This window comes from Haliotis rufescens, unplaced genomic scaffold (genome assembly GCF_023055435.1).
Source record: "Haliotis rufescens isolate VD_foot unplaced genomic scaffold, xgHalRufe1.0.p SCAF_10, whole genome shotgun sequence".
In the NCBI taxonomy this organism is placed as follows: Eukaryota; Metazoa; Mollusca; class Gastropoda; order Lepetellida; family Haliotidae; genus Haliotis; species Haliotis rufescens.
The window spans coordinates 20797727-20813746 of record NW_025963780.1 but is presented as its reverse complement, the minus strand read 5'-3'; the positions used below and the strand labels follow the sequence as shown (position 1 = coordinate 20813746).

The following is a 16020-nucleotide window of genomic DNA, read 5'->3' as shown; positions in this document are numbered from 1 at the left end:
TTGTCCCCAGCCAGGACTGACTCTTACCCGTTTGCTTTTTGGGTACGAGACCGATGGGTGAAACTTGTAGGTTCAGCAGGGGCGGCGTTTCAAAAGGACCTGCCACCCTACCAAATTTTACTTCCTTTTTCAATTTGGCAGCTACTCTCTCTTGTAAAATGGGATCCCTGGCTGAGCGTAGATTGTCAGACCAACGACTTAGGCGTGCCCCACTATATTCCAGTTGAAAACCTGATTCCAAACCTTGTAATTAATAAATGGCATGGGCATGGTTAGAATGCTTGTACAGTTGCAAATGTCGCTTTAATCTAGTGAGTATGAGTGGAGTTGGGGCCAGTGCCTTAAGCATGGGTTGCCTGTGTGGAGTTAAGTTGTTTGGAGGGTCTACGACCCCCCTTTGCGCGAAAGCAAGAATAGGCGGGATGTTGTTCGCCACAATTGGAGCATTTATGAATAAACTTGCATTCTGGCCTGGCGCACCTTGACCTGTTGTAGTCCCAGCATGCGTTGACTGTAAAGTCACGGCCCCTGCTGAAAGGCACTGTAAAGCGTTCAGTCTTATTTTCTTGAACACGGGACATAGTCGGTGTCATGTGCTTCAACCACAATTCACCGTCTATCTTGCCCCACTCCCGAATTGGGTCTCGTGCCATACGGTGTCGGAATTGCTGGTCGTAGTTTGACCAGCCAAAAACCCCGGAGCGGACTGCGGCATTACAGATTGTTTCCATGTATGCCAACATGCCCTGTATGGTGGACTGACAAAAATGTTTCACCACGTAAATGCTCATATATATATGTGGAAAGCTGACGTCCATTGGCCTATGCTTAATGTCCTGGCGTTAGCCGGCTTGGCCGGCGAGAATCGCAGATTACCCGACGAATCCATCTGCATCTAAAATGCATCGTCATCGTCATGCGACTGTGCCTGGCAACAATGTAGTCAACTCCACAAACTCCCCTCTCCATACTCTCTCCCGTACAACTTGACGGACGTGAGCGCTGATAGCATCCGCCTAGAAGGTCAGGGAATCCCCTGTTCCCTGATTGGTTGACCCCGCTCCTGACGCTGCACGTGGTGTGACGTCACGGGAAACTCCCGGCTCGCCCGAGTGTGCACTGCTAAATGACAACACATCGGGATTTCTTGACACAACCGACCCCGTTACCCCCAGATCATTTGTACTTACCCCTCGCATGCCAGTAAAGCTCCGAGAAGTATCTTGGGCCATCCGTTTGCCTAGCATATCCAGTATGCTTTTGAGTTGGCTCGATATAGCTAGCATCGACGGAACGGGCGACACCACTTGTTGGGGCTCTTCGATGTCTCCGTGATCGACTCGCGGGAGAACGTTTGAATTGTCCGAATCATCTGCTTCAACTAGCAAGTTAGCAGCTATTTGTACACTTGGCAAGGGGGGTCCGTGCAATGGAGATCTAGCTGATCTCCGTGACTTACCAGTAGCCGATGTCGCTTGCCGGACACTTGGTTCCCTCCTGGCTATTTTCCCGCTCCTTACGAGGCGGTGATTTAAGGCGGCCCGTCTTTTTGGTGGCATTCTTAATGGTAATTGCAACGAACTATAGATGAATACGCGAATATAACTATGTGTTGTACGGCTGAAAGCTGGAGAGCAAGTGCTGCGTGAGCTGATGTCACGCTACAACAGGTCATGGAAAATATAAACAAACGCTCCTTTACCGGACGTGCCAAGAGCGGATCTAGGCCAGAGACGATGGCATCATGCAAAACGGCACGTAGCCGCACGGAATGAAGGTATTTCGCTGTAATAATATTAGCAACTGTGCCAAGCCTAACGTAAAGGCATTTAGTTCTAATCACTAAATGCTATTAAAGTAATTGGCCTGTACATATCTCACTACTCGGTTCGAATTGGTCTAATTGACATGTCAGCACTGGCTAGAATCCATATAATATGACCATAAAACTTGCTCCATTATTTTATTATTAAATCAAAGAGTATACATCATTTCTGTTAACCACAACAGTCCACACACACTTGTAATACAACTCTCGTCGTATAAACTAAAGGCGGTGTGATCTGGCGATTCACGTTTAACCTTTATTGCAGTCCAAGGTATTGTGCTGGAATAATTAAGCCGAGTGGACCCGAATGGATTTCTTCACTGTGACCGTATGTTCGGTTTTCTGCGATGTATCGCAGCCTTTGTTATGTATCGTATATGTAACGTTTCACACAGTCGCACACGAGTGTTGTTATAGTGAGTGAGTTTGGTTTTACGCCGCTTTTAGCAATATTCCAGCAATATCACGGCGGGGGACACCAGAAATGGGCTTCACACATTGTACCCATGTCGGGAATCGAACCGGGGTCTTCGGCGTGACGAGCGAACGCTTTAACCACTAGGCTACCCGACCGCCCAGTGTTGTTATAGCATTATACCGTTCAGATAGTATTTGTAAATAATCGAGGCTGACCAGACAATCCAGTGATTGACGTCAGGAGCATCGATACACGCAAATGGGATACGAGCCTGACTACCCGATGCCGTTAGTGTCTCTTGCGGCAAGCATGGGTTGCTGAAGAACTATTATAACCAGGATCTTCACGGGTGTTCAGATAGTAAGCAGTATTTTGTTCGCTCGCTGGTTTTCAGGTACATGTGAACCGTTTTGGATCACAGCATGGCGGAAACTGAATTAGGCTCAATAATTATTCAAATCATCCTTTGTCATAATATCATGTGGCAGTGAAAATCTTTGTAACTATAGTTTAATGAAGCGCACGTAAAATACGTTTTGTTGGCCTTTGGTGATCATCCCACGGCAGCCCGTAAACACAGAGTGACCTCCTTTAGTGTTTACAGCTTAAAACACCGTCCGAACCATTAACTCCTTCGTTTTCCTCCCGGTATAGAGCTCTTCTGTGAGGAACTTCTTCAAAGACTTGTTTACAGTTATTAACTTCCAGGAACTACTACATGGTTCCAGATGCTTCGAAGTAGAAGTCTGTCGAAGGTGGCCTGTACCCATATAAGGGAGAGACAGTTCAAGGTCTTCCATCTGCCATCTGACTTGCGTTTTATCTACTTGCTCAATGCGGACGAGATACCCATCGGAAAATACAGACCTTTCTGTCTGTTTCCAACACTGTCTCCTGAATTCAAGAATGGAGCACGTGCCTCATTCAAACATTCAACTGTTAAACTTGGTATCCCCGTCTTCCCGTAGGCGAGGGAGCTAATTGACTATAAAGAGCCTAACTTCCACCCTTGCCGTATAGTCCACTCAAAATCGCGTAACGAAATAGACATCCAGTTCGTCAACTGCCGCGCAGATTTCGGTCGATTGTAAAGCATGTGTACCGTCAACTTGTTGTCAATATTTTCCAAATACTTTCATGTTTTCAATCAAGGTGCTCACGTGATTTGATGCACTATGCGAAGTAAGACCCGTTCTTTTAACAATATAGATCTTGATTATTGATCATCTTGACTGGGCGCCGCCATTTTTTAAGCAAATGCAGGTTATATGAGAGGTGGAATCTGATTGTCAATTGGAGGGACAAAAGGGACATAACTCGTAATAGCCACTGGTGGCGCTACGATCGAGCCATGGTATCCCATGCGGAAAAGAATCAGACACGTCGTTTTGGAGTAAAATAGTAAAAAACACAATATTTGAGGACATCTTTATTCAACTAAGGACTACACAAAATTACATTACTTAATTGAAGGAGACGTTATTGAGCATTTTCTTTCATTACAGTTGATAAATAAGTCTACATAAACGATAAACACAGATAGACAGATGTTGATAAATATACGGAGGGACAGATATATGATAAAAGCTTCACTCAACTAAGGGCTACACAGAATAAAATGTACTGCACTGAAGGATAAGTTTTTAAGCAACTTCGTACGTTACACGTGGTAATATAGTCGGGATAAACAATAAACAAAAACTAGAACAAAACGGAATCTATAGCATATAAGTTGTTATTCATACATAATTTAACTGGAACACAATCACCACAAACGAGAAAAAAACAGATAATTGTTTTAAAATATAGCATTGGAGAATTCTGTGAGCGAATTTGATTACAACCAATTTCAACTTGGCCAACAGTGTGGTTTCAGGAGACTCCAAAATACATTGCCCTTTATGTTCATACATTTTAAATAAATGGTTGTATATTTTGCCAAAAAGACATTTCAACATGGCTACCATGGAGGATATGTTAAGTTATGACTGTTGACATGTTACACACTTTTTATGTATACTGAATTATCATGAATTCAACAAGCAGTATAAAAAATGTTCAGTACACTGAATTAAGGTACAACTGTTATTGTTTAGTTTGTCCATATGTATGCATGTGTCAACTAACATTTCTTGCAAAATCGGTGCTCCCTGTGAAGACCATTGACTTTATTTACCCAACTTTATTTTATTACACTTTGAGGATACTAGTGGAAATTATTAAAATTATATTGGTAATTAATAATGAGGCTGCTTTTAACAGCATTTCAGTTACATCACGATGGGTTAGCGTAATGTAGGGGGACATGCCCCAGTAAAGTAGGTCATGTAGAGTCGAACCGAGAATCAGCAGATCCTGATACGACAAACGGAATTATGATCTGGGCAACTTGAGCCCCTTATTCATATTGAATACGGAATGCAACTCTTCTGTTTGGTAACGATGGTTTCGGTGTCATGTAAATATATTGTAGCTACATATGTGAATAAATACAATACCATATAGAAAGAGTTTAAGATGTTAGCAATTTGTTATATGGACTAAATTATAAATATATGAATTGATGTGAAATTGGTAATATACCCACAGACGCTAACTCAAGAAAAAACAACTAAATTGACAACGCTTTTAAAATACACATGATAATTTATGTAACTGTATGTAGATTTAGACACAATTTTACGAAAGGTAATTTGTAATAAGACAAATGTATGTTAAGGCTGGTTGATGTTATATTTGCAAAAAATATGTAGGCTTGTAAATGTCGCATATTCCACAGTTACTTACCCTTGTGAAGCGATTTACACTATTTTACAATAATTAAAGGTACTAAAATATATTTCTTCCAGTGCAAAACATAACGGCATCTGTGGTGAAGATGCTGGACAAGAGTTACTGTATATCTTATTGTTTACGATAATAAAATATGCAATAAAGTATAATAAATTATATCCGATCCTGTATTATATCCAATTATATTAAACGGAATGGGTGATATAAACGACAATAGCGATTGATTGGTCAACAATGAAATTGAATATTTTGCAATATTCACTGACAAATATAATCTTTTTACAATTCAATTTTGCTTCCTTGTGTTTACATTTTGTCCAAACAGTTGTGTTTCTGTTTTTACTAATTGGATACTTATTTTCATGTGACGGAATGTGGAACAAAATAAAACATAGTGAGAGTAAATTCACCTCAACTTACTCTAAATAATACATAAGTAGCAACATACTAATGTACTTAGAAGATAATGAAAAAAAAAGGATCATTCTATTCTCATAATGGAGAAAACATTGGTTCTAGTTGCTTCCAAAGTCTGTCATTCCTGCAGTTACTATTTGGAGTAGTAATACAGAACTCCAGAAGTCGGTCTGAGGCCGAATGACGCCTCCAGTTTCCCCAGCGCATCCGCGAAGGTAGTCCTGGCCTCTGGTTTCTGCTCCCAGCAGCTTTGCATCATGCTGTAGTGACTGAAAAATAACACCACAGGCTATTACATTTTCGTTTCACAATAATCACCAACTTGTTTTACATATTTACCCTTCACAAAGCAGCCGGAGCGTTACACTCCGAATCTGCACTTCCATTACATTACACACAATACTGGAAGCATAATAAGGTGTTTTTCCTTCCCTCCGTCGGGTTCCCGGGCAGAGTGAGTGAGTTGGGTTTAACGCCGTTTTTAACAATATTCCAGTTTTATCGCGGCGGGTCAGCTTAATGTGGGAGGAAAGTCCGAAGTGATGCAGGTCTCAGACGTTTACCACTTCGGTGAAACCCACGAGCACGGGTATGGCGCTAACAAATCTAGAAACGTAATCGGGGCGAACCGGGATTCGAACCCACAATCATAGGTAACTGGCGTGTGCAAGGGACGCAACTGTGCACAGCGAATCGCGGCGCCTTAGACGACTTGGCCACCCTTACCGGGCAGGAGAGGGCTCCCAGTACTTCATACTTCATAAGAGGACAAATGATTATCGGGATGTGAGACCTGGCTGATTGCGTGCCATCGTCCCCGACAAGGATCGTTAACGTTGTTCATGTAGTCGACCACAGGCTGACCTGACCAAGACTCGAGTATTCACAAGCCGCGGTAATAACGCCGAGTTCTTGCTGACGTTAAAAAACATTAACTCACTCCAAAAAGGCTTCCTCTGGAATTTTCATTAATTGTCATGATCACTAAATATAATAATTGCCGTATTAAACATCACTGCTAATAATACATATGCGTTTATCACTCACATATCTTCAGCATATTCAGGCTTCGCGAGTCTGTAACCATTCCTCAAGTCGGCTGGCAGATCCCGGCTCCGGATGTCAGTGTAGGGCGTCTTGCCTGTGTGGGATAAAGTGCAGGTATATACTAAAACCAAATACCCTCCATGACTATTCCGTGAGTTTATAGATGTTTTCCATGACCTCAGATATATCAGCTGAAGTCCTCATTGGTTAGCCAGTCATATGTACCAGCCTAAGTATGTTTAATGAACATGGGCGTATGCGGTCGGAATTTTATACTCTTTAACTTTTCCCGTTTTAGCTCCAGCCCGTGTCCTTGTAATACACTGATGGATGATGCCACAACAGAGTATATCAGCGCTGGTAAGCAGTGTTTGGAATCACTATGGACTACTATCAGCGAGTTGTTTTGTTTGTTTGTTCATTTTTAACGAGAAATATAGTGTAATAAACTTAAGCTAAAAAAGTGATCCATGACATTTCAATGACATTTTGAATAATTTATGTTTCCAAATCGTTTACAGGCTCTTGAAATGTACTATTAAAATGCCATGACTTCTAAAGGATTTAAGGACGGGACACTGAAAATAGTAATTGTGCATAAAATCTTCACTTAGGCCATAAAAAAAAACATTTATAATTAATCTCACAACCGTACCACCAATCCATGCTTGCCGTAAAAGGCGACTATGCTTATCGTAAGAGGCGACTAATGGGATCGGGTGGGCAGGCTCGCTGACTTGGTTGATGCATGCCATCGATCCAAATTGCGTGGATTGATGCTTATGATGTCAATCACTGTATTGTCTGGTCCAGACTCGATTATTTACAGACCGCCGTCATATAGCTGGAATATTGCTGAGTGCGGCGTTAAACAACAAACAACCAAATCACATCCACCAACAGCTAATGATAATGTAAGTAAACGTTCTGGAGATTTGAATAATTAACCTATGTACCCCTTTAGGAACACAATATTGGATTTAAAACTAAATTGTTTTTTTTATTTAAGCTTTTGTTCATGTGCAACTGTCATTATGTAATATTAATATAATCATTAAAGAGTTCTTTTACCCATGACGGATCCAGGTTAGAAAAGTGCAGCGTTAAACGTGAAACACAAACATCACATGTTTTAGGAATCTATATCCTCACATACTTTCATTAGGCAATGGAAACTATACCAAGTATTCTTACCCATGCTGAAGATCTCCCACATAGTGATCCCAAAGGACCAGATGTCACTCTTCTCATTGGCTCCCTTCAGAGACTGAAGACACTCTGGAGCCGTCCACTTCACAGGGATTCGATCCTGTAATAATGTTTATTTGTGCCGAATTACATATTGACAGTAAGGGTTTATGTCATTTTGTGTTAAATATTGTTTTCTTATATTTGATAGTAATGACAAGCTAATAAGAAATTATTTATATGTCTACGGTGTTTACTGCAAAAATGAAAATCATGGTGTGTAACTACATCGTAGATGCAGGGAACTTTGTTTTGTTTGTTTGTTGTTTAACGCCGCACTCAGCAATATTCCAGCTCTGTGTCGGCGGTCTGTAAATAATCGAGTCTGGACCAGATAATCCAGTGATTGATATCATGAGCATCGAACCACGCAATTGGGATCGATGACATGCATCAACCAAGTCAGCGAGCCTGACCACCTGATCCCGTTAGTTGCCTCTTAAGACAAGCATAGTCGCCTTTTAGGGCAATCATGGGTTGCTGAAGACCTATTCTACCCCGGATCTTCAGGGAACTTTGATTCCCTTGGATGCCATACTTTAACAGAAGCATTTGATACATGTTACACTTCCCATTGAAAATTGCGGGAAGAGGTCAGTCACAAGTACACCTAATAGTCATTAGGTCCTTCTAATGAGGGGTGGGTGGGTAAAAGGTATCCGTCGTTTCTCATGGTGCATGTGTCGCTGCTAAAATTGAATGCAGTCATCCACTGATTTGCCTGGGAGCCGTTTCACAAAGCCATACGACTGTGGTACGTTCTGTTATAGAATGGAACTTACGACAGTCTTAGTGTTACAATTGCTTTGTGAAACGGGGACCTCGTCGAGACTCGATTACTCACAGGCCGCCATTATGTAATTGTGACCACATGATGTAATTGTAAACAGCATTTAGTGTCTTACCCCCTTTGAGTCTTCGTCTGCACTGGCGTCCTCCATGCGACATGGTCCGAATCCACCGACCTTCACCTCATTTGTGAAGGTCAAGAGACAGTTGCGAGCAGCCAGCTTGCGATGGACAATCTATAGAACGACATCAAATTGATACTAACAGCTTCAATCAATACATACATAAATGTTATTTATTGTAATCATATGATATATGAGCATATATTTAACTTAAGCACATCTAGTTGCTGGCCTTTTTGGCACAACCGTCATCCTTTCTAGTTTGGTTTAACACCGCTTTGAACAGTATTTCAGTTACATCACGGGCGTCAGCTTTTTAAGATGATAAACGCCATATACTTGATCCTACCAGACATTCGCGTTTCATGTGAATCACTTCAGGCAAGATTAATGTCCACAGATAGCATGAATAGTTTGTTTTTCAAAATATAACATTATTTATAAAAAAAGTTTGTCGCGTCGTTTGTTTTTATTATTTAGAAGAATTTGTAGTACAATGAAATCATAAAAAATACCAATCAGCCAGCTATGGCCAAGGTAACTAACCCACGTTCTTTATACTTCCATCTCTGACAGTCTTTACATGCACTGTACATTTGCCTCAAAACAAACAGCGTCCAGTCTATACATACCCCTTTACCCACTAGATACTCCATGCCCCGGACAACGCCTAAGGCAAATGTCTGAATCTGCTCAAGAACTTCCAGATTCACTTTGTCCCGACGAGAGGTCAGCCACTTGTCCATCGGTCCATTTTCACAGTACTCCAACACCAAAACTGGGCCCACTGACGAAGAAGATATGTACGTGATTGGGGACCGACCATTTGATATTCGGAGGGGTGGCGGGGGTGATTTTATCGAAATCAAACAGTCCCAGAAAATCCTTTAAATAAATAGTTAAGCCGTTATAAAAAGTATATTGTCTGCCACAAAAATTACATTGTTGCAAGGTGTTTTGCTTCTGTTAATAGTCTGGTTCATAGTTTTTATTTAATATGAGCTTTTGCAGCTATAGCTGAAAAAATGTCCAGTCTCCACACAAAATCTCATATGTAATCGTGGACCCCGAGACAATGCCATGTCTACGAGTTTACACATAGCAGAGGATTTTCCTTTCGGATATTCGGATATTCAAGACTGATTATTTTATATTTAAGGAACCCACTATTTAATATTCAAGGGCTGTGGGTGCTAGATCTTTTCTGTGAAAGGAGACTTATATTATATTTTTGTTTTAGGACACCAGGAACATCCTAGTGAACAACTTATTCTTTTGGGTAAAGCCTGAGGGCAAACAATGTTTTCCAAATATTTTTTTCAAAAAAATCTCACGTTCTATTCTCAGGCCTAAATTGGTCCCTGACACATAATCGTAAGTGAAGTGCGCTAATATTATAATGAGGATGGAGTGGAGCTCAAGGATGGCCTGCTCATGATATTGGCAAGAAGGGTCCAAGTCGTAGAAGTTTCCGAAACGTTATGTGAAATGACGAATACGATATGGAGCTGAAACGGCAAGGGACTGAGCGAGTCTGAGATTTGAACCAAACATCTGTGGATCCTGATGCGACTAAGGTACACAACTCGGTATCATGTCGACTTCAACCCTTGGACAACCCTGGTGTCTTCATGTCTCGATCAGGTGTCCGTGTTTTGGACTGTATTTGAAGAGGCCCATATGTTGTATCTCGTACTTACATGCATCATTATCAACAACTGCACCGATGAATTTCAGCACGTTGCGATGTTCCCTGACCTTTGTGGCAGCAAAGTTGATCTTGGCCATCATTAGTAAATTATTTTCCTCACTGGGACTGTCTGCAATAAAAAAAACTTTGGAATAGGCACGTTTACAGCCTCAGACGTATCAAGGCCAACAAATCTGATGTTGTCCTTTTTTATAAATCACATGAAATCATTTATATCATTGAATTTTGTCCCTTTTGACACAAATGTGATTGACAAGATTCAGGAAAAATATGGCATATATGCAGACCTCGCCTTCGAAATATTACGCTTGCATCCGAAGTACCAAGTCGTTCGACTCCCCATTGTTCTCGGTGCCTTAGGTTTGGTACCCTCAAATCTGTTGACTGACATTGGGAGAGTGCCCGGGTTTGCTACCAGGAAAACAGCCCTTATGACAATCTGGCTAATGCAGAAGGCTACAGTGTTGGGGAGTCTGCACATTCTCCGAAATGTTCTGGGTGGGTTCGTTATTTAGTCGCCTCTTACGACAAGCATTGTCGCCTTTTACGGCAAGGCATCGATCTACGCAAAAGGGATACGATGACAAGGATCAGCCAATTTAGTGAGCATGAGTACCCGTTCCCGAAAGTCGCTTCTTACGACAAGCAACCCGTGAAGATCCGGGGTAGAATAGGTTTTCAGCAACCCATGCTTGCCGTAAAAGACGACTGTGCTTGTGAGAGGCGACTAACGGGATCGGGTAGTCAAAAAAAGGTTCGCTGTCATCGATCCCAGTTGTGTGGATCGATGCTCATGATATAAATCACTGGATTGTCTGGTCCAGACTCGATTATTTACAGACCTCCGGCATATAGCAGGAATAATGCTTAGTGCGGCGTAAAACAACAACCAAACGGCAAGCACAGTCGCCTTTACGGCAAGCATGGGTTGCTAAAGACCTATTCTAACTGGGAAATAGGCTACTAAAGTAGTGCAGTTAAGTACCTGCTCAAAGCTTTATCATCCCGATCAACTGGCAAAGGTGTTTAAAACGTCAACGATTTTTTGAAGGTTATATCTAAAATCTCCAAAACTCAAGTGTCATATTCCAGCTTCTAGACTGATGGTGCAAAAATGGTATATACAATGCTCAAATGTACATGAGCGAACTATGTTGAACCCGAAATAGATATAAATACATCAAAGGTATATGCTATTGTCAAGACAGGCTATTCCTCTATATTGTGGTTACCTTTCAGAGCTTTGGCCGCAACCTCGCGCGATTTTCTGCCAGTCTTGTAAGCAGCCTTGAAAATCCGTGCAAATCTTCCGGTTTGGATCTCCTCCATCAGTGTCAGCTGATCTTTCGAGATGTACCATGGTTGCTTCGTCGTGAACATCATGCCGCCGTAGAGGTAGATGTCCTCCTCGGCACTGTACGTTTTGTTCTAGAATGGACATAGCAAACATTGATCAAAATTGACAAATACAGTGTGTGAATGCTGAGCAGCGGTCAGCATTATACTAGCTACATGGCGACGGCAAGGATATCATCGAATCTAGACCATAACAAGACAGTGACTGAAAGCATAAGTACTAGGAACGATCGACGTCCCCGTTTTGCAGATTCCCATCACATCATAAAGTGTTTGAAACCCGAGGGGATCCATGTTAGAATTGGTCCCAGTAATCCTGGCCGAAAGAGTCAACTCACAAAGATCAGGTAATTAGATACGGTGACTTGGCAGATAGGATCATGACCAAGCCGTCGTGGTACAGCTGGAACATGTCTGAGTGTGGCGTAAAAAGAAGCAAGCCCTGTCATGATCAAGTGCCGATCTCGGCGTGTGAAATACCATGGGCACCCAATTTGAAGACTATACAACTTTGGTCTAATTAGCTTTAAAAGACTTCAATCCAAGCCTATGCCTCTTCTTCTCCCGGATGCTCTAAAAATGGCCTCCTATGACGGAAAATTGGACGTGTTTTGAGGCCGTGACCGAAAACATATGACATTGATGGTTTCACCCTTTCATGGAAAATGTAGATATATTGGCATTTTTCGCTGAAGGGCAGGATAATAAATATGCTGTCCCATTACACAGCTGCCTTACACAAAACATTAACATGAATACAAGGCTATCAATTTGTCTTTATTGGTCTTGGCTTAGAAAAGAACTCTTGACATCCGTTAAAGTCATAATAACATATTTATTTATATTTTGCTTGTCCATACATATACGCCTATGACATTAATACATTTATATTCTATTCACAACATGTGTGTGTCAGTGATTATTGATGCCTACCTCGAAACACGCCACGTGATCATCACGTTCAGCGTACCTCTTCTGACGTCCTTTGATCAGTGTCGACATTCTTCCCGTCCGCCACAAGAAGAACCCGACTCCAAGGACTGCCAGTATTATCAGGAGTACTAGCAAGAGAACAGTTGATCATTACAAGGCTAGCAGAGGTAGCCATACACCCATGGCGAAGAATTATGCTATTAAATATATCGATGATATTTGGCTAATCTTGTCAAAAAAAACGTTTATCTGATCGAGTGACCTGAGAAATTTCATATTTTCATGAGTGGCGATGTCATACGTGAAAATGAACTTTATCGTTGTATCCAAATGGGAACCTATCCCAGATCTCCTTGCTTGTAGAGCAACCGCTTTAACGACAAGCGTCTAACCTTCCGCCGTAAGAGCAAATAGTGTGATATGTAAAAAAAAATGTTTAATTTATTAATACTGATTTTAAAACACATTTAACTATTTTTCAAGACAGACATTACAGTTTCATAACGTCTTAATGCCAATCGGGATCAAATATAACGATCTTTCTATGAAGATTACAGGCATTGGCAACAGGACTGATTTACTAAATTAAGAGAAAGAATTCGAATTTAAAACTTTGAAATGTACACTTTAAATTCTCAAAGATAAAAGTTTCGTGCTCCTTACATAATATGTTCAAAATGAGAACATCACAGTTTACATACGAGTATACATGATGCATAAGACGAAAGTATGTTTTATTGTTCATTAAGACCGCACTCAGCAATATTCCAGCTGTGGGACGGCGACCTGTAAATAATCAGGACCACAGAAAATAGTGATTGATATTATGAACAACGTCCCACGCCGTCAGGTACGACAACATGCCATCGACAAGTCATAAAACCTGACCACCCGATACATTTTAAAGAATACATGTAGTCTGGGGATCTTTTCCAAGCTGGAATCTGCACAGGTGTAAAGTCCTCTCTACTCACCTACGATGATTCCGGCTATACCCCCCGCACTTAGAGCTGCAGTAGTCGTGTCCTCCGCTGAAAATTATTACTTATAATTTGTTTGTTTGTTTTGTGTTTAACGTTGCACTCAGTAATATGCCATCAATATGACGGCGATCTGTAGATAATCGAGTCTGGACCAGACAATACAGTGATTTATATCATGAGCAACGATGACATGTATCAATCAAGTCAGCGAGCCAACCTTATCCCGTTAGTCGTCTCTTACAACAAGCATGGGTTGCTGAAGACCAATTCTAACCGAAATTACTGCGAAAAGTGGTCTCCCTTGAGCATTCAAAAAACGTTTGATGGTTTGTTCTGATTCTAGATTTGTTGCTGACGTGATCATGGCTCTTTCCGCACCACAGTTATGATCTTCTTCAGTTTCTGAACGTGTGTTTGTCATTGAGTCACATGACGCATCACTTTATATGTAATGTTTCCTCCAAAGTCACGGAGGACCAACATTTCTATGAATAACACAGGTTTTGTCTTAAGATACGATTTGATATTTACTCTTTGAACATAACTGAAAGAGCGTTTATGAATACAAAAAGTTAAATCCTTTTTCATTATTTTTGGGACCGCCTCCGTGGTCCGGTGGTAGAGCGTTCGCCCGGAGAGCGAAAGGTCCCGGGTTCGATCCCCGGCCGCGTCATACCAAAAGATGGTACTTGTTGCTACCCTTTCTGGCGCTCGGCATTAAGGGGCTAAAACAAGAACTGGTCGGCTCGGAGTCAGTATATTGTGTCTGAGTGGGGTACTCATGTTAAACTGCGGCATGGTATCTCAGTGGGCTAGCACTATAAATCGGCATCTGTCTGGACTAGTGCACACACACACACATGTACATGCACATGCTTGTGGCTATATAAGTGCAATAATCTTGGACGTGACGTTAAACTCCATTTCACGTCACCCAATTATTTTGGGCAAATTAAGATATTTCTTAGAATTTTCGTAGAATATTCATGCAAACGGCCCAATACCTATATATAGACTCGTATGTATTTACCTGTGGCGAAGGATGCAACGTTAGCAGTACTCTGTTCTGTGCCATACCCTGCTGTCACCATGACCTTGTATACTTTGTTGTGTTCAAGGCCAGTGAGGTCATACGATGTATCGTCTTTGAACACGGTGACGATATGGCGTGGCCCGGATTCCGTGTGGTAGGTGATTGTTATAACTGTGCGTTCGTGGCAAGAAGGGGCGTGATCCCACTGTACACGAACAGATGTTGCAGTCAGTCGTTTGGTCCTCACGTTTGAAGGTGCTAAATCTGGGGAAAGATCAAATGAGTTCACTTCACTGCAGCTTCACTGCTGCTTGGCAAGATCATATTTTGCCCATTTTACAACAAAATGTATTAAGTACACCACAAGTCAGTCTCTAATACATTTGAAGTGATTGAAAGGCGTGGGGCAAGTGTGGTGTGAGTGTTTCGTGGGCAATGCCATGTATTCAAATACTGAAAATGTATTACAATAGTTTGGTTATAAGATATCTATTCGCATGAATATCAAAATAATAACAACAACAACAATAATAGTTTGGTTGAAAGATATATATGAGCATGAATAATAATAATCATCATCATCATCATCATTGAAAGGTCAGTGGCCCGGAAGGGCTTACAAAATATGGAAAAGTGACTAAAGTGAAAAGTTAAACTAATCCATATGCCAGTGGATAAGGTCATGAAATGATATTGAGTTGTTTCTCATCACCGTTGGCGTCATTTAAATTCAGAACGTCAACGCCAGAGAAGAATCAGTCCTAACTCTGCCGAAACAGATTCCACTGGGTACAAAGGGCGAAACAGTGATGGAAATTAAATTTAAAGGATCACTGAAAATCAGTGATGACGAGGGTGTCCAGGAAAAGGGTAAGCATGTCCTGCTCTACCGGTAGTACCCTCCACTACTTGTTTGCAAGTGTTTGTTGCATACCTTGTGATCAATTTTGTTTTCGATTGATAAGCAAAGTTTGGTTTTGAAATACGGTATCTGGTTTGTATGCAACACTCGGATTTTACCGGAAGAATTATCTCTCCCTGCTTCTTGTTTGTTTGTGTGTTTGTTGTTAAATGCCGCACTCAGGTATGTGACGCAGTCTGTAAATAATCGAGTCTGAACCAGACAATCCAATGATTGACATCATGAGCATCGATCCACGCAATTGAGATCGATGGCATTAACCAACCAAAACCGGAGCCTGACCACCCGATAGTCGCCACTTACTCCAAGCATATTACTTTCCTTGCTAAATAATGCCGCTACGGTTGTTTTTTTTATGTTGAATTTGGTTTCTGCTTAGAGCGGGAAAGAGGAAGCAGGAAAGCCCAGTGACCTGGTCGT

The 16020-nt window shown here is 41.4% G+C and overlaps 1 protein-coding gene across 2 annotated transcripts in view; it reads right to left on the bottom strand.

Moving 5' to 3' along the window:
- Positions 1–3662: 3662 nt before the first annotated feature.
- LOC124143124 overlaps positions 3663–16020 on the bottom strand; it is a 49389-nt gene continuing 37031 nt past the window's right edge. For both annotated transcript variants that reach the window (XM_046511954.2, XM_048388006.1), the window contains exons 14-23: positions 14676–14942; positions 13637–13693; positions 12663–12790; positions 11606–11801; positions 10363–10482; positions 9295–9449; positions 8657–8776; positions 7698–7812; positions 6504–6597; positions 3663–5725 (exon numbers count right to left, since the gene is read on the bottom strand). In XM_046511954.2, coding sequence (XP_046367910.2) covers positions 5590–5725; positions 6504–6597; positions 7698–7812; positions 8657–8776; positions 9295–9449; positions 10363–10482; positions 11606–11801; positions 12663–12790; positions 13637–13693; positions 14676–14942 — 1388 coding nt within the window. In that variant the 3' untranslated portion in view covers positions 3663–5589. The remainder of the gene's footprint in view (positions 5726–6503; positions 6598–7697; positions 7813–8656; positions 8777–9294; positions 9450–10362; positions 10483–11605; positions 11802–12662; positions 12791–13636; positions 13694–14675; positions 14943–16020) is intronic.